Source organism: Zeus faber (assembly GCF_960531495.2).
Source record: "Zeus faber genome assembly, chromosome: 12".
In the NCBI taxonomy this organism is placed as follows: Eukaryota; Metazoa; Chordata; class Actinopteri; order Zeiformes; family Zeidae; genus Zeus; species Zeus faber.
The window spans coordinates 9231839-9255956 of record NC_137196.1 but is presented as its reverse complement, the minus strand read 5'-3'; the positions used below and the strand labels follow the sequence as shown (position 1 = coordinate 9255956).

Here is a 24118-nt window from a genome sequence, read left to right as displayed (position 1 = left end):
TTCAGTGTGAGTTGTTTTATTAAATTTTTTTCATCAAGATTTTATCAAAATAAATTTGGTCATTGATGCATTTTGGGCTGAGGGTGCTTGCCGGAAAAAAGACTTGCAACTCCCTCTTCCTTTGAGAGGTCTCGGCAGATTTGACGTCATGGAACTTCATGGACCAAAAAAGGTCTCAAGGGGTCAAGGCCGGAGGGAACCACAGACTCGACCGATCCCAACCTTAGGAAAGTCCAGATGAAGCGGATGTTTCATCAACCTATGGGGTGGTGCGTCTGTGAAGTGGAGACGCGCATGGAAATGTGCGCGTCCGGGATTCTCAGCCACCTGGGAAGGAGATCTCGAGTCGGAGAGGGCTGGAGGAGTCGTTCAAAGGGCGAGGTTCTGACAGGAAAACGTGCACTACACCCCTTCCAGCTTGACCTCGAGGCAGCGGGCAGACAGCCAGCTGGAGATGTCGGGGAGAAGACGGGATTTGAAGCACCTCTGTGTGTCGGAGGAAGGAAAGGCACAAGCATAGCAGCTGAGGGCAAAGTCGTGGGACGCGACGCAGATTGGTGCAGTGAGGCATTTTTTTTTTTTTTTCATGTTTTTATATTGTCATTTTCATCTCTATTCCTAAACTTCTATTTTTTGATTTCTATTTTCTTTGATGTACAGCACCTTGTAACTCTGGTTTTGAAAAGCGCTTTATAAATAAAATGTACTTACTGACTTTCTATTTCATTTATGTTTTGTAAGCAGCATGCTAAAATTTCCAAATGGAATGTTGTCAATTATGATATTGATGAAAATCATTAATTCCCTCATCAATTCCCTGTATAGGTAGACGCTTATGTCCCTCTGGTCTGGAGAAACAACATATTGCTTTCATTTGGAGCAAATTCGTTATTTCCCGGCCACTCATCAATTCATCTCATTATCTCTATTGATGTATTGATCTGGGTAATCATTATAATTGGGAAAAAAAAGTATCCATTCATCAAAATACTCCTTATCTGAAATGTACATACACAGGGAGCTGATGAGTTTTAGCTCTTCTCTTGGAGTGGAAAGTGTGGGCTCGGCAATGAGGAGGAACGAGCATCCGAATGCTTTGCAGGCCAAGTCCTCCCTCAAGGCATTGCACACTCCCTCAGATAGAGTCATAGATACTAATGGAGTGCATCCACCGTTCAGCACACAGGCTTGACAATCCCTCGCGCCCAGAGAGGAGGTACTATCGCTTAAACTGGAGTTTGAACCCAGGTTGAACTCTGGTGAGCCTGTTGATGACGTGAGAATGAAATAGTGTGTCTCTGTATGTATGTATGTTAAATACTTCAGCTAGCATCTTAGATGAGCGGTGGTATAAAAGTTGGCTCGGGTTTCGGAAGTTGGGGAGTTGAATTAGGGGACCTCCCCAGCATGGGTGCAGATCGTAGGCTTACAGAATGTAGCACGCACACAATCTTACCACTGCAGATCAGTCGAACAATAGTGTTGGCATGGCGCACACCCACCCACACCCAGTGCCCGTCATCACATAATAAAACAGTCGAGCTGTGGGGGAAGAGTAGTGAAGAGGAGTAGCACACAAGACTGGAGACGCTGAAAAGATGTTTGTCCCCACATATTGTAAATTCACTTGGCTTTTATTCACATTTCACAGCTGTTGATGGTCAACAACACTGTCTCTCCATATACATTCTACTGTTCCTTTGAACGGCCCTTCTCTCCCCTTTCCGAAAGGAGATAAATCCACAACTAATAACAGAATTAATAATAAAAGCAGCATTGGGTTTTACTCATTCCTATCTTCCATCATCATTTCATTGGGTAATTTACCTTAATGTAACATTGATGATCCATTTAAAAGAACAAACATTGAACTAGCTCTTGATAAATTAACATCCAAATAATATCATTCCATCGTCGTCAGAATCAGACTCCACACTCACAACAAAATAATTATAATAATAATAGTGATAATATAGGATACAAACGTAGATGTATAAAAGTGACTTGAGCCTTTTACAGGGAAGTAAAAAGATGATTGGTCTACAGTGCGTGTGTATTTGATGATTTGTGTGTATGTGTCCACATCCTATTTGGAGGCTGCTTGTCGCTCCCATACCACTGAAGCAGCCGTCGCTGCCCTACTTGTTGCTACGGCCGTTCAACGTAATGGTTGAAACCTTCTACAGCACTCTCATAAGAAAGGGACATACCGTCACATGTTTATTGTATATTTGTATCACGTTGAGGCCTAAGAAAAAGGAACGTTTCTACTCGATTTGACTATAGCAATAAACAAGTGAAGGTGAAAAAAAAAAAAAGTTTTACGTCACCTAATTTTCAACTATTAAGTAACTTATGACGTGAAACTCACATCTTTATACGCTGAGTCACCGATGGGAGTATGAAGGTAGATCAGCGTAGATGTGAGCAGTCAGAAACTAGACTGATACAATACGGTCCGATCGACACTTAAAGAGGTGTGCATAGCTGCGCCATCCCAGGACCAAGTGGACTGCACAGAACCCCCCCCTCTGTGGGGGGTGGGTGGGATTCCTTCCCAAATCCACAAGAGGCTAAATTATGGGACACTGCTTCCGCTGAGTTGTAATTGAAATGTGTATATGCAACCGTCAACAAGAGCATTATAGAATACATGGATATTACAATTAAAACTTTTTGCTTCTGCGGTGAATTTGATGTTGAAATCAAATGTGTGAATTTGATGATTTTAATATTTTGGTTTTCCTTAATCTCAGGCATCAAGGCAATAAGCTGTAAGACTGGACATGGTGTGCAAAAAACAACCCCCCCCTTTCACATCCGCAATGCGTGGCTCCATTAAGACTAGATGTGGCCCAGTCTGGTTCATGGTTCTTAAGACAGTCGTGTGTAGAGGCCTGCTGGGTACACTTGGTCACTACGGTCACAGGAGAACGCCGCCCAGTTCGCCTGTAGCAGATGAGCGGTTAGAAAACCAGATGCTATCTATGATCATGATCTGCCGCATGCAAACCAAGGAACTCTGTCTACACCATTCTTACTATATACTGCATTCATCTTTTAACAGACAGCTTGGAGCGGAATACTTTGTTTTGAAGTGGTCGGTACAAACACTGACCTCGCCCTGAATTAACCAAACTTCATGGTAAAATGTAATTCTCCTTCTACCCAAATATTATTGATGTCAGATGTGTGCAAAATGAAAATAATGATTGGAATGTTCTCATTTATGGAGGAAATTTGAGTGCACTTTAAAGCCATTTCCTTGTCCATTATTCAGTACAAAAAAAACCTATGGGCCTGTATGTGATATGAGCTTTTGGTTGAGCAACAAAGAGTTGGATTAAGACAGCATTAATCAAAAATCAATATGAACAATTGGGCCTTGGGCTACCGTTGTTGAATGTTTAGGATGTATGCTTGTCAATTGCATCAGTGAGGACCTTGGGTATATGGAATCATTTCCAGTAATAATGATATGGTGATTTATGTCAGAAGGCATCGAGGGATAAAATTTGTGCGCTATCATGTTGCAGTTTTCATTTCAGTCACTAGGTGGAGGTAGCCTTCGAGTGCTACCGCCACCATCTCTTCCACCAGAAAAAACACATCATTTCTTATGAAGATGGTCCCTCCCCTCTGGATGAGCCAGATATCGGTGAGAGACCGTTGACAATAATTTAGTCCTAAATAAATCCTAAATAGGTTTAAAAAAATAAAGCTTGCGGCAAAAACTCAAGTATCCATTGTAACCTTTGCTTGAGAACCTGGCCCTGTGGAGAAGTTCAGTCACTAGTAGCCACCCATCCATCCACACAGTGCAGGGCAATACTCCTCCCCATGTGGACAGTCTCCCCTTCGGTTCATGCGTCACCCTATTCCCCTTCCACCCATGCCTTTTATTTCACTGTCCGGAACGCTGGGCCACGGCCCACTGTTCCCAGTAGGTGTACTCGGTCAGGCTGTATCCAGTCACTGGTACTGGAGGTAATTCTTGAGGGACTGGGGTAGAGGAAGGCTCTCGATCTCTTGAAGCCGTTCCCGGCCCAGCGCCAGGCGGGCAGCACGCCTGCATAGATCCATCAGTGGAAGTGGTTCAGCTGTAGAGATAGAGAGGGGGGTGTTGAGAAAAGGTAATTTGGGGTTAGAGGGTAATGCCTAAAAAGAAAACACAATTATCTAGTACATGGACACACTGTGCAGTGTTGTGCGACTTGTATGAGGTGCGTGTGTTTTCCATGCATGTGTCAGAGTGTTGTCCATGGCTGAGCTCTAAATAGATCAATCATCTTCTACGTAGTGGACGAGTCTCAAATCTCAGTCAGAAAATTGACACACTACTGTACCGCAATAAACCTCTCAACGTGCATCCATTAAAGTGGTTTTCCAACGTGAAAATAGTCTGGAACAACAGGTTGTGGTGTTTTTGCTTTGAATGAGTCGTAAAGTGTGAGTGACTAAACAATATGGAACATGGTCCTGGTTTGATTGTGACTTCGGGAGTTTTTCCAATGTTTTTTGTAGACACATAGAACAGCTCATTATGTGTTAGGCCCTTGTAACCGAAGAAACTGAGACATAATGTATGAGGAGAGAGAGAGACAGAAAACAAGCACAAGAGCTGTAGCGCACCTCTTCTCCCTCGCCATCTCCACTGGATACAGAGCTTTAAATATTTCAGTTCACCTTTACAACCTGCTGCCTTACACATTAGTAACACACACAGTATTACACACAATAATCTGGGTGCCCCACTTGTATAGAATCACTACCATGACCTATTGTATGAGCTCTCCCTGCCGTGTGTGTGTGTGTGTGTGTGTGTGTGTGTGTGTGTGTGTGTGTGTGTGTGTGTGTGTGTGTGTGTGTGTGTGTGTGTGTGTGTGTGTGTGTGTGTGTGTGTGTGTGTGTGTGTGTGTGTGTGTGTGTGTGCAGCTTGTCGCTACATTCTAAGGTGCAGTTGTTTTCCATGCCTCCTCCTCCTCCTCGCTGACCTTCTTCCCCCGGAGGGGTTAATAAGTTAAGAGAAATAGGATCTAGTGCTATTCTAGAGGCTGTGGTCTAAGCTGTAGGGCAAAGGAGACCGCAAAGGAGACTAGGTGAGCACACAAGAAAGCAGAGGAAGGCTCTTTGTAAAGAGATGTGCATCAGCGTGAGAGCTGCGCCAAATGGAATTTAGAGTCCATGATAATAATGAAAGGGAATTTTGTACAATCCGTTTCTCACCTGTTTTTTCCTCTCTCTCTCTCTCTCTCTCGCTCTCTCTCAGCACAATTCGATTCTCCTTCAATCCTGTTTCAAAGCTTCTCACTCTGAGACTGCATTTCTTGTTGTCAACAAGGGCTTCCACACTGCCAGAGCCATCATCCCCCTTATCGCTCTTTATTATCCTACAGTTTTTCTCCTGCATTTGACAGTTAACCAGTGCCAGCTTCTTCCTTCGAACTCACAACAGCTCAGAAAAAAGTCGCACACTTGGAAAAGTCTGGGCCCCTCCCCTCTAGAAAAGGATTTGGACTGTCCCGGTTCTGGTTCGGCTGTCTGCAATCCTACCTGGGGTAATCACATGTGCGGGGAGCACAGAGACAAACGCTTGAAAATTGTAAACAATACAGTTCAATAAACAACAACAATTCATACTGTGTGTTTCTCTAATCTATGCATCTGTAAACTGTGTTAGTATGCATACAATAATTACATTACATTACATCGCATTTAGCAGACGCTTTTATCCAAAGCGACTTACAATTATTCAAACACCGACGGACGCAGCCATCAGGAGCAATTAGGGGTCTAAGTGTTGCTCAAGGACACTACAGCATGCTAGCAGGAGGAGCCTGGGATCGAACCAGCAACCTTTAGATTACTAGACAACCAGCCCAAAGTCCCAAAACATCACTGCTCTAGAGGAGATCTGCATGGAGGAATGGGCCAAAATACCAGCAACAGTGTGTGAAAACCTTGTGAAGACTTACAGAAAACGTTTGACCTCTGTCATTGCAAACAAAGGGTATATAACAAAGTATTGAGATGAACTTTTGTTATTGACCAAATACTTATTTTCCACCATAATTTGCAAATAAATTCTTTAAAAATCAGACAATGTGATTTTCTGGATTATTTTTTTCTCATTTTGTCTCTCATAGTTGAGGTGTACCTATGATGCAAATAACAGGCCTCTCTCATCTTTTTAAGTGGGAGAACTTGCACAATTGGTGGCTGACTAAATACTTTTTTGCCCCACTGTAGACTATATACACTATATTCACTGTATACATCTCATCCTCGTTCTCGTTCTCAGTCTCGTTCCCGCAGTCTGTCAGTATTCACTACATTAGCGTTCACAATGGCCACGCCCCCTTACCGTGAATTAACACGGGTCCTCGCCTATCGACCAATTCGCTTAACGACCTGGTCCTAGGAACGGAACCTGGTTGTTAAGTGAGGAGTACCTGTATTCCCTGCTCGTGATAGTACTGTATATTTCTTGCTTATATATATTTCCTTATTATATTTACATGAGATATCTGTATTGTACCATCACTTGTACATGTGATCATCATTGATCATGTTTATATCAGCACCATTCTGGTGGTTCTTTGTCACCCAAACAGAATGCTCTCTTGCCTTCTCCACTCACTCAACTCAAACAACTGTAATTGACCCATTGGCCAATGCTTACACATCGCTGATCCCACCACATGGTTGCTACTATTTCAGTAATATAAATTGCCAATTAACACCGCATTTGATTGGATATTGATATCACAAAAATGAGCAGGCAGACAGGATAGACTGTACATGATGACCGTAAACCCTGTGATTCTCTGACAACTCCACATGGGCACCAACACACACACACACACACACACACACACACACTCACTATGCACCGGTTCCCTCAAACATGATGACCCGCAATCGTTATGCCAACCAAATACTGCGACACCAACCAGATGCTCCTAGCAAATGAGTGCAAACAGAAGAAGACACCGTTAACTGAGGCACAAAGACAACAGTTAACACTCATCCAAAAGGAAGTAAAGAGAAAGAGAGAGCGAGAGAGAGAGAGAGAGAGAGAGAGTGACTGAGGCAGCTCAGGGGCCTTTCTTCCTGTTCCCAAAGTTCTTCTTGAAGAAAAACTCATCAGCAGCCAGTCAAGGCACCTGTAAGTTTAGGTGGGCTCATATACACCTGTGCGCTCAAAAAAAAATAAACAAAGCAACCAAACAAGCAGCTGGGTTAAATACACGTTACCCCCTGTTGTGCACAGAGCCACTCTTGTCATATAATAGGATAGTAATTAATGACACTGTATGGTAGGTGAACTGCAGAGGAATGAGTCACACACTGTGGAAAACAATAAACAAGTGGAAGAAGCTACTTTGCATTTGGTATAAAATGGCTCTGTTTAAAATATAGCATGAATGCAACAATCAACACACACACAGTGTAGTGGGCAGGGCAAAGCTAGGGTCAGGTCAGGTCGATGCTCTTCTTCAAATATGGTTATAATGAGAAAAGTCATAAAGCAAAACTGCAGAACCGCATAACCAGGCCTAAATATAGACAGAGGAGATATTAACACCGATGCCGTTTGCGTTATTGCCTCCATGGCTAATGACTGTCTGAGGGTCAGGGAGAGCGAGACACACACACACGTATTGACACACACACACACACACACACACACACACACACACACACACACACACACACACACACACACACACACACACACACACACACACACACACACACACACACACACACACTCAAATAGCTCAAATAGCTCACATTAAAATTGGCTCTTTTATCTCTTGACAAATGTGCTTTTTGATACAGTCTCTTCAATTTTATTCAGAAGTTGGCCAATAAATTGTCTGCTATGTATTCTATATACCACCACGTCAAAATGAAATACAAACTCATTTTATGGAAGAATTTTAAAGGTTGCCGTTTTATTGAGTCATAATAATAATTTATATGACAATGAATATTATGCATTCTCAAACACAACAGTGTTATGCAATCCATGAGCTACTGTTACGAAAAATACTTTTGGGTCTCTCTTGGATCTAGATAATGGGGCCCAGGATCAGGGTGGCTGTTTGCATCTTGCTTGTTAGAGTAATCAATTAGCAACGGGTAAAACCCCCATCCACCCACACCTACACACACCTACACACACACACACACACACACACACACACACACACACACACACACACACACACACACACACACACACACACACACACACACACACACACACACACACACAATAAAGGTGGTGTGTTTTCAACCACAATGCCTGTGTGTGAGAGGGCCCTGAAAACGCCACTCGGATGGCATGTGGCAGGTAAAATTGCTACACTCATTTGTTCAGAATAAACAGCAAGTGGAAAAAGTGTTATTTCAGTTAGGAGTCAAACGTAACCACAGAAGGTTGGATTTGAAAGTGTCGATTTGTGGCTATCGGTTCGAAAATGAATGACTGCTAATACAATGGTGAATCAGAACAGTCAGGAATACAAGCTGTGTGTGCGTGCGTGTGCACATGTTCATGTCTAAGTCTGTTCATGTACCTATCACGGGGAGCGCATTTTGTACCAAATCCAATTAATTTGCGCTCTAAGGCGCTTTGGTGCCCATTTATGTGGAGATAATTTCAGCACAGAGGCATCTCTGTGGCACCTGAGAAGAGAGTGACTGTCACCCCTCTCTCTCCAGTGAGATCACTAGAACATTCGTAATTAATGAGAAATGTTTAATGTATGTTAATAGCCCATATTTGGCATTATGCTGTCCTATCAGGGCCTGTTCCAAGAGCAGAAACACCTTGTTAATGATCTTTCAGGAAGACGTTCAAATGTTCTGAGATACCAGAAAGAAGCAATGTCAAACCAATTACATGCTTATTGGACCCACAATAAAACCTTCCCCTTGAGATAAAATTAGGTGATAGGAATATTTTCAGGATACAGTTGGATGTTGTGGAAGAATAATGATATGGAACTTTCACATTTGCCTACTTAAGGGTTATTTTCATAGACCAGTATGGGGCATTAAAAGCATTATATATTAAAAAAAAAAAAAAAAAATGAAAACTCCTATATAACTCTTATATTTCATATTGCGACATTTTCTCATCATCATTCAATTTAGACTGCCAAATCGTTAATTGGGTTTTGACAATGCCTTAATTCAGCCACAGTACAATACCACTGAATGACGATAATCAATTTATCACCCAGCCCTGCGCTCTAAGTACCGCTACCAAGAATCCATGCCGCTGTTATTAGTTTAAGGAAGCTAGAATGATCCTCTGATGAATCACCCAATGATAGGATTAGTGGGCATTTCTTCCATCATACAGATAATTAATGCTACCTGTTTGTACACTGGAGATGGACTACCTGCCTGATTCTCTTTGGCACATTTTTAATTATGCTGTGGCCCCACACATGAGGATTTATTCGCCCATGAAGCTGAATACACAGACGACAGTAGCTGAGCGGAGATTATGTGATTATGAGCGGTGGGAGAAAGCTCATTTATAACAACAAAAAAGGTCCGATACTGAGAAATGTCCATCTATAAAAATGTAAGAAGAAATGTATTCTTTAAATTTTTTGCGTGATTAGAAGTTTCATATGTTCAACATTACATTTCAAAACCAGATTATATATTTCCAGCGGGGACAATGATGCATATTTAGAGATTCATTGTCATATTTGCTGTAATTATGGCATCAATATGTGCACATTAAAATTAGCAGGGATCAAACTAGCAACCCTTCAGCTACTAGACAGCGTCTTGTATGCCACGATTAAAACCATTTACATAAAAAACAATCTTGTTTGATGACAGATAATGATTTAGATGAATACTCCCCTTCTTTGGATGTGAATAGCGGCAATGGGAACATAATGTGATGGGGTAGAAAAATGTGACATAACACCTTTAATTAGATGTAATACACAGCAAAGGAGTGAGAGATTTATTTTCTATTGACACTGGGGAGAGGGAGTGAAGGGACATACTGGTGAGGAGAAAGTAAGATGGATGGGTTGAAAGGATAGGATGGAGATATTTTGGCATTTCCCATTTTAGGGTTCAAAAAACCCCAAAGAGAGCCATTTCTAAAAAGGGATAGGAGGGAGATGTTAAAGTTTGTTGCATCAGCTCAGGCCTGGAAAATGTTAATTCTGGCACCATCGGGTCGAAAGGAAAGAAATTAACCAAAAAGGTTATAATGATAAATGGAGGGCCGAGGGATAAGTGGCGACCAGGTCTAAGCATTCTGCATCCCCTCTCCCACTCTATAGGGATTATCGGATGGATCAATAACACCATGCTGTTAATAATCAAATTCCCATACAGCAATGATCGATCCTGCTTGGAATATGAATTGCTATTTTTATAACTTCTATATTACAAAAGATTTTTAGATCTGCTATTCTATGAGCTGTACCTGCGAATAGGCTACTCTGACATGTATTAGGTCTGTTCCATTAAGGTAAGTTAGTGGAAAAATAGTTGTCAAATAGCTATAAATTATCTACACATGTGACTAGTCATACATGAACACGTAGGACAACGACAAATAAACAAAACTGTAACATAATATAACACAAGTAAGAACAGACTAAAACAATGAAACATCACTTGTAGACGACAAGCATGCACGCAAATGCTTGCACCCGCTAACGCGCATAGGGTCACACGATCAGAACACTGACCAGGGAAACAGAAAGCGTACCCACAAATCGCTCAAATTCGAATGATAAAATGCACCAATAGCAAAGAGTCGCGGCCCTTGCAACAATAGGAAATCATCTGCAAAGTTAATATTTGACCAGCTTCCCCACGGAGCATTTGGCTTGTTTACAGAGGTAAGGCGGAGGCTCTGAGCCTCATCAAGGACAAACAGGAAAGCATCAATATAAATGCAAGGAACAGCTTACGTAGCCGCAACCAACGTCTTTTCCTGTTGCCCGTTATCCAAATATATTTACAAACTAGGCTAATCCGATCAGAGGCTGATTAATACAGATGACCAGATTTGCCTCATGGAAGCTTACACTATTATGTGATTTTGACGAGAACCTGCAGGCAGAGTGCGACCAAGCGCCTGCCGACGATAGCAAATCAATGAGACTGAAATGCAATCATAATGCATTTTCAAACACCTAACATTGAAGTTTGTTATGGAGTTTTACTGCACAACAAAGGGCAGGGGGGGTTATTCATCATCCAAACACATTAACAGTGTTTGGATGGTGAATAAAACAGCAACACAAGCAGATGAACTGAACGGTCACTGTTAAGGGCTGGGCCTGTGACATTCTACCAATTTGTGTACAAAGCCAGGCTCAGCCCTTTTATCCCCGACCCGCCCCGCAACCTGGCGCGGATACAAAGTGCAACTCACTGTCGAAAAATCAATCGTGTTCCAGGAGAAAAGGGATACAGTGTGTGTTTCAAGAAGCGACGGATTTAGAAACATCACGATAACGTTTCAAACAGGAAATAACCGCAGCCGAACATGTAATAAAAGCACTGAAACTTCAAGAGTATCTTGTGGACAGTACTTTGAGAGTATCTTGTGGATACACACACAAAAGTGTAGCCATTTATAGTATGAGAATGTGGTAAAGTATTTTACTACCTCAACCTGTCGGGAGACCTGCATGGATTGCACATCAAAGGACAAGTACTGAAACAAGACACATCGCTGATGAAACAGACAAAAGCCCCAAAAAAGGGCCAGCAGCATACGCAGCCCTGCTCATTAAACCACCTTCCTGCTGTCCAAGCACACAAGAAGCAACAGCTTCCTTGACGTCATGCAAAGGCACTTGGTTCTATTCATATCTAATGTGCCTCCGGATGTATCCTGTTGCCAAACTGCAAGCGCAAGGCTGAACCCCGGCTATGCTACTTCAGGATAAAAAAAAAACAAACCCTCCTCTCTGACCATTCCAAACTTTTTTGAAAGCCTTGTTTAGTTCACATTAACGTAAACATTCACCCAGTGCTCTCCCAGCATTGAAAAAGTTGCTTGTGAATTGGTTTAGCAGCTTTGGCGGTATGAGTCACGGCCCTCTGGCCAGGCTGGCGGAGGCTGGCGGAGGGAGGGGGAGCGCGGCCACTGTGGGAAGAGCTGGCTGGTACGAGGGAGAAGCAAGGTAATCGAAACCCTTGCTTTTTGTTTCTTTTTTTAAGGCCCGGCGTCTCTCTTTACTGTAAATCCACAGTTCACTGAATCGCGGGTCTCCTCTGGGGTGCGGGGAGAGAGGAGTGAAACTGGAGGAGAGGAGATGGTTGAAGAAAGAGAGAGAGAGAGAGAGAGAGAGGCACACGACAGGGGGATGGAGAACATAGTGAGTATGTGAGGGGAGGGCTGGAACAGACGAGAGTTGAGAAAGAACAGAGAGAGACAGTTGAGTGAGTAGAAAGGACGGAGAGAGGACGGTGGAAGCCGGCGGTAGAGGCGCCCTGGCTGACCCTCATGCATCCTTGGCGGCAGCGCAGCGTGAGCAGCCCAAAAACGCCTCACAGTGCTCCCACTTATAGGATTTAACTTCTTATTACTCCCAAACATTCAGGTTGTTGCTTATCACACGCATTAAAACGAGGAGCCATAGCTGTTATCGATGTGTCGCGGTAAGGAAACGAAAGAGTTGCCAAATACGCAGGGAAAATAAAATGTAAAAAGTTGGATGTAAACATATAAAACTACAACTTTAGACATTCAGGGTTATTTTCATTATCCTTATGGAATGCAGGTAGTTTGTTTTAAGAGTTTTGTATTTAATCCAGCTGGCTAAATAGTAAAAAATGTATGAATGTTCTATGTTTAATATAGCACAACACTGTACTCTGGTATTTTGGTTTTAATGACGATCCTGTAAATAGCAGTAGCAAAAGAACATTTTTTCGCCGTCAGACAAGGTCTTCAACTAGGAATTTGGCCTCATAGACAATGTGTATGAGAGAGAGAGAGAGAGAGAGAGAGAGAGAGAGAGAGAGAGAGAGAGAGAGGCTGGAAATCAAAGATCAAAACAAGAGACGAAGGGAGAGAAAGAAAGATGGGAGGGGGTGGGTGGAGGATGAGAAAGAGAAGGGGGAAGAGGAGGACAGTTAAAACAAAGGCAGGATGAGATGAAAGGTGGAGGAGAGGGTACAGTTGGCGACACACACACACACACACACACACACACACACACACACACACACACACACACACCAGGTGGGCTCTTATTACAGGGCCATCTGAGGCGCTAATCCCAGACTTTATTCCTTATGTATTTGAGAAGTGTACACAACCGACAGGGGGGGGGGCACAAGCCTGAACGTACACAATAGTGCCAGCTAATGACACGACAGAAAATAGATAGTAAAGTACAAAGGCAGGAGGAAGGTAGGGAGAGGCGATAGAAGAAAACTGGGGGAGAAAAGGAAGGTGTCAATTTTACACCATTCCATACCCTCTAATTACCAGGATGGGGGTGGGGTCAAAGGCTTTGACGTCGAGAGCCGAGTAGTGAGATGTACTCAAGGTTACCTGCAGGACTGTACGGTCCTGCGGCTAAAAATAGCCGGATGGATATCTCTGTAGCTACTGCCCTGGCGGTTGTAAATCGGAAGCAGAACTCTCAAAGGTTTGAGCAACAGGAATTTTGCTTTACTATCTGCCACACCTGTTTACACAACGGCTGTTTTCTGTTTTTTACTGTTGTTTGAGTTGATGTCTCGTGTTTGTTTCCCTGTGCGGGGTGCGTCTTGTGTCTGGATGAAGTTCTTCAACAGCTCGTTGATGTTGGGGAGAGAGTTCTTAATGATTGCGACTGGTTTTTGCTGTTTGTATGATCACTGTGTTGACACGGCTCTTAACATGTCCATGAATAACCTGCTGTGTTAGCCTAGTGATTATTGGGCAGGCTAGAATGGGGCTCACATGTTTTTAGATGGTAACGGTTATGCTGTAGGTCAAACTAATTTCATGGATGCCCTCCAGACAATGGAGTACTGTATATTAACCAGGCCACCCTGAACTATTCAGGCTGTTCAAATTGTAATATAGAAAATTGATTGCTTGTCCCTGCTCAAGGAGAATGAACCCACACTATTGTGTAGGCCTGCGCACTAGGGGAAGTACACACATCCACTTTTAGTAGACAGAACACACTACTCTAACTCATACTGTATAGAGCTCACACACACGCACTACGGGCATTGAAAATGTGCGGCAAATGTCTGACAAAAACAGTCTGACAGGATTGAAGAAGTAACAGAGTCGGGTGTATTTATTTACTTTGGTTGTATTTTAAGATGGACAAAGGGCACATGTAGGGAATGAAATCCATTCTGTATCCAGAAATAATTATTGAGAAAAACCATTATGGATGTTTGCAAGGGCCTGGTTCCACTTTTTGGGATCCGATCGTGCCTGGACGCAGGTCAGCATCAGGTTTGGACAGTATCAGATCGGATCTGACATCATTGGAGATCCGATCAGCCAGACCACATCCCGAGGTGGCCCGGCTAACATTGTGATCGGATTTCATAGGAATGTGGACAGCAATCCGGCCACGATGTGGGCAGACTACCAGCTATGTCAGCAAACCACGGCCCATGCCCCCTAACCCTACTGATTCTGCCCCAGACACAACTCAGAGGAAAGTCACCGGCCCGGCACACAGACATGGGTGCATGGAGGTGGGTGTGCTGGGGCTGGAGATGCTCGTGTAGAATCGCATGTAGCCGCTCAAAGGAAGCTTTTTGTATTAGGAGGTTGAGCACCCAGTCGGTGAAGGTCCCGTTTACAAGATGAACCCACCGGTGCTGGCTGCACTCTCGCATCTACACACACCTCTCCATGGAAACCGCGATCACACACACTTGTTATGCACGAGTACAGTGCTCGCCTCCGCTGCGCTCTAAATTGCCCTACCACTAAATATCATTTCAAGATATAAAAATAACAAAACGGATTCCATTGCATCCAGCGTCATTTCACCATGAAGTAATTTTAATATTTGGCATTGAAATTAGATCCGGCCACAGAGCTCGCATTCAAATCAGGACACTAGGTCTGTGATCCTATCGGGCACATCCAATCACAAAAGTTGCATTGAAACGACAAGCTTCAGCTGAAACAAAGTGTAACCGAGCCCTACATTGGTAAACTTGCTCAACCATGACTTTACATGCCAAAAAATTGCTCTGGAGCAATACAGGGAAGTATGTATTTCAACATCCCATCACCACAAGGGTTCAAACTAATATCAAGGCCCTAATGGAGTGACACACCAGTGATACAATAGGTTGGACAGGTGGCAACAAAGAGACACCCACAATCTACAATTAGAAGTGTTACGAGGATGATATACAGCAAACAGTTAAATCAAAGATATAAGAAGTGTTCATAAAAATGAAAAAAGTCAAATCAACTATTTCCAGCATCAACATTCTTTAGTATGATAAATCCAAACTTTCACTGCAACCAATAGATTCCTCACAAGAGATTTAATCAAAGTAGACATAATATTACCAAATTTGGCATTTCCCAGGTTTGTTTATAGAAATCTCAGTGACGTTTCTAACCTTGAAAACACAACATTTAAAATCATTGTGAGCACCCTGAAGAAGGGCGCAATGAGAGGGAAGCATTTGGAATAGAGACAGGCTGCGTATCAGTCTGACATTGGCAACTTTCCTCAGAATATCTTTATCTAGAATTTACCACATGTGGTAAACATGTGGTAAATTCTAGGCCAGCAGTCTCCACATTCCATGGTGTTAATCATCTCCTGATGCTTATCAGATATTATATCTCATCTAGTGTAGTGCAAATGAGGAGATACTGCACTACACTAGATTAAATAACCCAGAGAAGCTATAGCTCATATGTGTCCTAATGTTTTCTTTGATTGTGAAAATGTTAACGGTAATCTTTTGGTAATCTGTAATCTGGGGGGATGCACATTGATAAACAGGTTAATTGATAAAGAGTTCATCGTTCATCATATCATTTAAATAATGTGAGCTTTTGGGGAACAGGGAGAACGGAATACTGGGTCTTTTCTACTAGTATAAGGCACTCAATAAAAGGTTTCCATAATTTATGACTTTATAGTCAGGGTTTTGGTAAACAGGGCGTCAGAAACCATTCACTGTCTGGCAACGGTAAAAACCTTTGAATGACATTAAACAGTAAAAACAATTAATCTAAATAAAATGTTTTGGTTTTTTTTAGATTAAGGCTTCTTCAAACAGATCTTTATGGACAGAGCTGCTTGGAAATCTCGATGAAAAGTAAAGCCGTTTGATTAATCTCAAAATTGGGGAGTCAGCCAGATAATCTGGGAGATGCTAAAGGGAGAGGATCAGCTCAGTCACTGCAGTCACACAGTCACCCTCATTATTCAAGCATACGCTTGAGATATTTTCTCTTATCGTTCCTAATATCCTGTGAGCCATGATTCCAGAATAACTGACGTGCCACTGATTCTCCTCAATAGATTTTGACGTTTATTGTGAAGGGATCTGGTAAATGCTACCAAGACTGAGCTGCAGAAGGCAAACACAATGGAAAGGTGGAACCCACCTGGCAGTAAGTGCAAAATTGTACTTGATCTATATGAGATTTACAAAACCTCTGGACTGCTCCAAAGGTTGCGACAGTTTCAATTCTCATCACAATAGAAATTTAGATTTTCATTGCTTTTCTGACTAAAAACTGTACTCACGAATCACAACAAATCAATTCAAGTAAAAAAAAAAGTGTGCAAATGGATTAATAGAATATTCTGTCTTGTCAGTCTTGATGGTACCTTACAATAGGATAGATACCATTCAACATTTTAACTAGAAATAAAAAAGAAAATAAATCTGAGGCAACATGTTTTTTCTGTTTAATTAAATTTATTAGATCTATTCAGAGAGCAATGTTTTGTACATCTCTTAACTCTTTTCTCAAGCTCTGAAATGTTTGAGCATTCATTTTTAGACTCCGTCGCAGCTTTCTTTTTCCAACACATTGTAATCCATTTCTGTCTCCGTCGACACAGGCTCTCCTTTGTCAATTTGGAGCTGAAGCTGCTATTGGTCGGCCCAAGACGGACAGACAAGAGCTCTTTGGGCAACACCTTGCTGGACCAGGGACAGATCTTTGAAACCAGAGGTGGTGGGACTAACGTGGATGCCAATAGCATTGTCACTGGACGCCACGTGACCGTTGTTAACTCTCAAGGTTAGAGTTCATCCGAGTACTCGGCACCCCGAGACGAGGAAATCGAAGTACTCCTGCGAACCTGGAGGACCCCACGTCATTCTGTTAGTCATCCCGCTGCTGGAATTTCACTGAGCACGAGAGGACAGCCGTGCAGAGGAGAATGTGGCTTTTCACCTCCATTGTCTGGATGCACATCATGGTGCTGTTCACCTTTGGAGACTGGCTGAGGGGGCAGCATGGAGCAGCACATTCGAGCAGAAGGCCCCGCCCTGCGATGGTTAATGGAGAAGTGGCGCTGCAGATACCACATGGTGGGTCACAAGATGGCAATCGACAGCGAGAAGGTGAAACTCACAAAGCAGGGAAGGTTGAGAGAAAACCGAACAGGAACTCCGTGGGGTAGAGAGAAGAGATTCCCATAAGGAACTCGGGAGGACGAACAGCGGAGGAGAGGTGGGAGAGGGGAAGGTAAGGGTTCAGGAGCAGGTTAGAGAGCTGCTGAGCAGAACAGAGGACATGTTGGAGGAGAGCGGAAGCTGGCACTTCTACCTCCACATGAGCCGCAGACTGGAGGAGCAGTGGACCCACAGAGAACAGGAGCTGAGGGCCCTGATTGCAGCAGAGAGGGAGGAGAGGAGGGTAGGGATGGGAGGAGAGATTAAAAGAAGGGAGGGGTTAAAGTAGGCGGGAGAGAGGAAGCACGAAACCCAGGAAGGAGCGAGAGGAAGAGGAGCACAAGGAGAAAATGGAGGGCCAGAGTGCGGAGAAATAGATGAATCGGAAGCTAGCGAAAGAGGAGTGTGTTGTGACTGAGATTAGGAGCGGCGAGATGGAGGACTTTGGGGGACAATACTGGGATTCAGACTCTGCTCTTCTGACAGTGCAGAGGAGACGGAAGAAGGGGAGATGATGACAAAGGGAGAGAAGGCGGACAGCACGGACAGGAATTACGTTTTCACATCAGCCGCACAGAGGTCAAAGTTGGCTTGCCTAGAATAACTCTGCTTGCAGTGAATTAATCACGTCACACTGCTCGGCTTGGCTGCTTATGCCAGCAGTGACTTAAAAATAGCCATTATTTCACATTAATAACCATTGGATCCAAATGAGGACACAGGCTCATTAAAACCAATGTATTACTCTTGTGGTGTACCTCAACACCAGTCAAAGGGTCGTGCCCTGTTTTGTGTCCACACCACCCACAGTTCCAGGAGCTCTGGTTTTATATTAAAGGAGAAATTGCAGGTAACTGTTCAATGCAATATCCTTGCCTGCTGCCCAAAATAAGTTAATTCACAGAACAGGAGCAGAATATACTCAAAGTGCCACAATAATTTTGCAGTTTTGCTCATGTCCACTTCCATGATGGCCTGCTGTTGCTGTTACTTGTACTACAAATTAGGGCAGTATCTGACTGAGAATTTTGTCAGTCGAAACAGATTTGGCAGTTCAATGGAAATATTCCACTATTTGGCAGAGAACGGGGGGGGGGTTGCTCTTCGTATAATCGAGATAGACTGCCTAGAGTGCCATACCGAGGGCGGGGGGGGCGCTAAGAGATTGTTGAGGGGCATTTTGTCAAGTCAAGTTTATTTGTATAGCCCTTAATCACAATACAGTCTCGAAGGGCTTCACAAACCTACGTTTCACATAGAAATAAACGGCACAACCTGGTCTGAACCCTCATCCGGGCAAGGAAAAACTCCCGGAAAACCCTGTCTCCCTCTCAGACGGCACCGAGGATGCGCACGCCAGCGATGGGGTGCCCACGATCGGTGCGCCAGAACAGTGTGTTTTTATTATCTTAGATGTAGCTTATTTTATTTTATATCTTCTTTTGGAACAAAACAAGTATGGGTGGAATGGTATGGAATGAAACCGTGTGTAATGGGGACACTTTGTCCGTGACTCTCTCCCCGATCACCGCCTCTTCGTGCGTTATGCACAGAGAATAATCTGAACTCCTCTACGAGTCGTGCCGCGTTCCTCCGTGCCCCGTCCCCACACTGTGTTTAGTTGTTAGTCTGGACGGGAACGATTCACACATAGAAATATATTTATGATTCCTCTTATTTATAATTCCTCATTGAATAGTTATCCCAGTGCATTTTGGAAGCTTCTTCTATCCCTTTATTCTAGGGGTTCGGATGGCAAGATTATTTGTGTCATTTTTTGATAGGTAATTTATTTTGCTAAGTAAACAGCTCCACCATTTTAATTTTAAACAAGTATACACGGCACCATCCATCTATCTATCCATCTATCTATTTATCTATATTATGTATATTAGATGTGGAAAAGGAGAAAGGTTTTAAATGTTTACCGCGGCAACAGCCGGTCAGTTTTGAGCTGACACGGCCACAAAAGCCAGGGGCACAGAAGCCCTGTCGCTGCCGGTGTGACCTTACGGCGACCAGACGAGAGCTGCTGGACTTCACGCTGCAACCCCGTCGGTGGCTAGCTTGAACAAGGCCCTCAAAGAAACAATGGTGACATCAGGATCAGTTTGCCTTGATAAAAACTAATCAGGGAAATTAGACATTTTCATGAAGCCAGATCCCACAGACAAATTCAATATTTCACTGCAAAACAGATTCTGGGAACACCTCTTTTTGATTTAAGAAACATGCAGACATACCACATTGGGATCCTGTCAAACCATTTAATTCAATGTCCATTTATAAAAAGCAGAGATGACCAAGCCGCAAACATTACTTCTTTGGAAGGCGATCAAATTTTTTAATATCTGGGGAATAAAAATGCTCTTAGAATTTCAAGGATGTCTCCCACAGTGAAACATGTCCTTACTCCTTTGTTTTAATTTGACAAAGCGAGGCATGAACCTTCATTCCCACCACATCAATTTACATGCCTGCAATTCGCCGCGTCAAATTTGCCCAAACTGCCCCCGGGCTCGGGGAAAGCTGCTCACTCCTGTAGACTGACACACATTGCTAATCTTTTGCCTGGCTTACAGTCATGACGCCATGCAAAGTCAGCCATTATATAACCAACGGGGTCATGTCAGGCCACGTACACGGCCCGAGACTGGAAAGAAAATTTTTAAAATAAACCCCCCCCCCCCCCTAACCTTGAAGATGGAATTGGTTCAATTTTCCTTGAAGTGTAGTGTAATTATGTTCCAAAGTTGCTGACTGATCCCATCCAATTTGTGAAGATAAGTAGTCTCTCTAAAGCTCCGAAGCCAGTGAACTATGAAAGTGTTTTCATCCGAAAAAACTGTGTAGGATCGGGTGATGAGTGAGGCTTGAACAAGTCCAACTCACATTCTGTGTCTAAGAATATCACAGTGAAAACGGGGCATCGGTGTTCCCAACCGCTTGGCACGTTTTTAGAGAGCCAACGAGCGCTACTCTGATGCTTCATTGGCTTGAGCCCACCAAAGGAAAAATCACGCTTAAATAATCAATTTCCTTTTATCAAAATCAATGCTTAAAATTTGAATTTAGGTCCAATGTTGCTCCTTTGAATTAACTGCCGGAACAGATTTAGTGGCATCAACTAGTGACTTGTTTTAATCCCTTTAAACATTTATCCATTAAGCTGAGTAGAGTAGTAATCTTTCTTGGTATTGTCTCAAGGTCCACATGCCGCTGATATCGACATTGCTCTGAGTGAAACACTACACTTTGACTGAATGTAATCCCATTTATTGGGCTCCACTGGGCTCATGGAAAGCTGGACACATGCTCAGACAACTGCACCAAAGCCTTTATCATCGATTTTATCATAGTCTTTCCAAGTCTTATGAAATGTATGACTCAACTCAGTGTGTTTTGTTAATGCACATAATATTCAACTGAGGTTTTAATTGTTTTAGGAGATCCTCACTGCTCAGCACTGTTTATGAGGCCATTCCTCTGTCAATGTAGTGTAATTTGTGAACATAATGTTGTATCAACTTTAGATGTGACAACTGTAAAATATGAATAGACCACACTCTATTTTGAGCGATACAATTAAAATGAAACTAATATTAAGTTGGCCTGAACATCAGGAACCTTTTTTTTTAACATGCAATGGAAGAACTGTTTGGCTGAAACACTGATTGTGTTTCTTGACTGTTGCTACGCAGCGATTGAAAACGAATCTGTCTTGTGGGCAAAAGTAAATTTCACTTCTAGGCCCATTTGCGGTTTGTGCAAAAAAAAAAAAAAAAAAGAAGAAGAAAAAAAGGAAAGTGTTTCACAGTGCCAACTGGAATGCTAACCAGTGCTCTTTCGACCGAAGGCAGACATGGAAAGGCGTAAAGACTGTCAGTGGATATGATGCTTTTTATTCATTTGGATGAAATGACTTGACTCAAAATAGGTAACCTAGCAACATATATTCTGCGGCAATTTCTACCCATGTATCACCTTGCACCTTATATTTAAAGGGGACCTATTATGCGTTTCCTTATTTTCTGTCAAATATATGATGTTACAATGTAGGATGTTCATATTAGACGTGGCCAAGGTTTCATAATGAGGTAAACTAATGACAAAGTAATCGCTGTGAACAAAACGCTGAGGCTTCCGACCGCTCTGAACGCTCGGTTTTCAAAAGGTTTTTTTCTACTCTCTACACGAGCTGACGTCAGCTCGTCACGGATTTCTTTACATGGTCATCTGATCCGCTGTGTCAATCAAATCGATCAAAATAGATTCTATTGTAGATGTATTTATTTTATCTTATTTTATTTTCGGAAGTTTACATGAAACAAAATAATCCCGTGCGGTGGCCCCCACAAACTTTGAGCATGGAAACAAAAGTCGTAACAAACTTTTAAATGATGCCTTGTAGATCTAATATGAGTGAAGATTCAAAAACTGGATTGCTTGTTTCTCGCCTCAAATTTGTTCAGGAACAGATTTTGGTGGACTGGCAAACAAAATACCTGGGTTAACTATTAGATGTTCGGGGTACACTGAATACATTCAATATTGAGATATATTTTAAATATTGTCAGAGGAATGAAGCCCAGTAAAATTAGAAAATAGTCCCAGTGGACATTGAATACTATCCTAAAAATGGTGCTATTTTACAACATACTCTGGCTATATCCAGAACGGTGCATCACCTCCTGCCACCTCACAAAGACACCAAGATGTGTCCCGATGAAAAGTGAAGCGCTGCATGCCCAAACGGTCTGCGAGGTATTTAACTTCTCCTTCGTCTATTTACATGAGCCTGTAATCACAATACAATATTTTTTTTCAACGACTGTGGATTTTAAGATACCGACCTACCTCATCCTCTGAATTCCTATTGTTAAAGCAAGGCCCCAATAGTTCAGTGGATGTGAACATTTTCTTGGTGAAAAGCACACTACTTGTATTTGACAGAAAACTCATGGACCGATTAGAATAACTTCAACCGGTCACATAAAAACACAAGTGTGATCGTTTAGAGGAGCGCAGCAAATATTCAGAGCTGCTGGAAAAAAATGGCTGAACAAGCATTTTCTTAGTGGAGGAAAGTAGGGTAACATGATTACTCGATTTTATTTTCTCTGGGATAAAAACGGTTCCTTTGCTGGATGCTAATTTGAACCTTTGAAGGCAATTTCAAAACCGTCATGTGACAGCAGATGAAAACCGTCCATTTTCATGACACCCAGTGACCCCGGAAAACCAATTGGGTGCTAAACACATGTACGGGTGGAGTGTACAGCTGAGCAAACACATTAATACCCGCACTTAGGGGTGACTTACTAATGACAGAAAGAGGGAACAATCCCACTCGAGAGAGAGTCGCTGCTCTGCCTGATTGAAAGACTTCACACTCGGTGACAGAGCTCCTGTAACTCTCAGGTAGCAGAAGAAGAGGTGGAGGTGCAGGCTTGCTGCGTGACACCAGCTAAACAGATCATGAGGACATAATGTGCTGTACTCGCCCTTCCGTCCTCTACTGCTACAGTCCCTTTGAGAAAAGGCCTCAACCATAACAATGTCTCTCGGGCAGCAAACTAGTTGGGCTTTATAGTTTTTTTTGTTTAAGACTGAATACACACACACACATAAAAAAGAAATTGTACATAACATAGAGGGTTATTTTTTAAGTATAAAGTTAATATTGTGGTATTGGTCCTTTATAGGAAAGGGATTTGATGTTTAATGATCTGGAATGGAGCCACTCACTACGTCGCTAATGATTAATCACCAGGTAATGAATCCCCTTTCTCCTTAGCTTGGCACACTCCATAATGGTTGTCCTTACAACAAGAGAATGATCCATCACGCATCACTCACATCCATAAAAAAACCTCATCTCTCCCTCTCTCTCTTGTTCTCCCTCTCCCCCGCTCTCTCATGCAAATTAAAACAGTGTAGAAAGCGCTTCGTCAGTCATTTCCTCTTGACTGGTGGATCGTCTTTGAGAAAATCCAAGGCCTGCTGAATAAAACTACCAGCATGTTTGAAATGGATGAGAACACTTCAACCGAAAATATGACATCCAGTATGTACACTGACATCACGCCCTGACAGTACATACTGAACGCTGTCAAAATGGAACACAACGAGAAAATCTACAGGAGAAGGCAGTTTGTTTCTGAGGGTGAGCCGCTAAAACGGCAACAGGAAAAACCAGGGAGCGAAAAGGACAAATAAAAGAGAGACTAACACTGTGTAAGTGATAGGGGTGGCGGAGAGTCAGAATACGAGAGGGAAAGCGAGAGAGAGAGATAGAGAGACCGAGAAATAACGAGATGTATCGCAGATCATGTTTCGCCAGTTGAAAGGACAGAGAAGGGACTAGCGCCAGATAGAAACATGTTCCACCATGACTTCCACTTCTTGTACATAAAGATGAGATTGAGTTTTTACTTTGGAAATGGGGAGCCCTTATTTAGAACTTAAGCGCTGGGAT

The 24118-nt window shown here is 42.8% G+C and overlaps 1 protein-coding gene across 3 annotated transcripts in view; it reads right to left on the bottom strand.

The window, feature by feature from the left end:
- Nucleotides 1-1622: 1622 nt before the first annotated feature.
- The window catches only part of LOC307237841 (SPRY domain-containing SOCS box protein 4-like), a 62969-nt gene continuing 40473 nt past the window's right edge, over nucleotides 1623-24118 (bottom strand). For all 3 annotated transcript variants that reach the window (XM_080010615.1, XM_080010616.1, XM_080010617.1), the window contains one exon: nucleotides 1623-4100. In XM_080010615.1, the coding sequence (XP_079866741.1) occupies nucleotides 3973-4100 (128 nt within the window). In that variant the 3' untranslated portion in view covers nucleotides 1623-3972. The remainder of the gene's footprint in view (nucleotides 4101-24118) is intronic.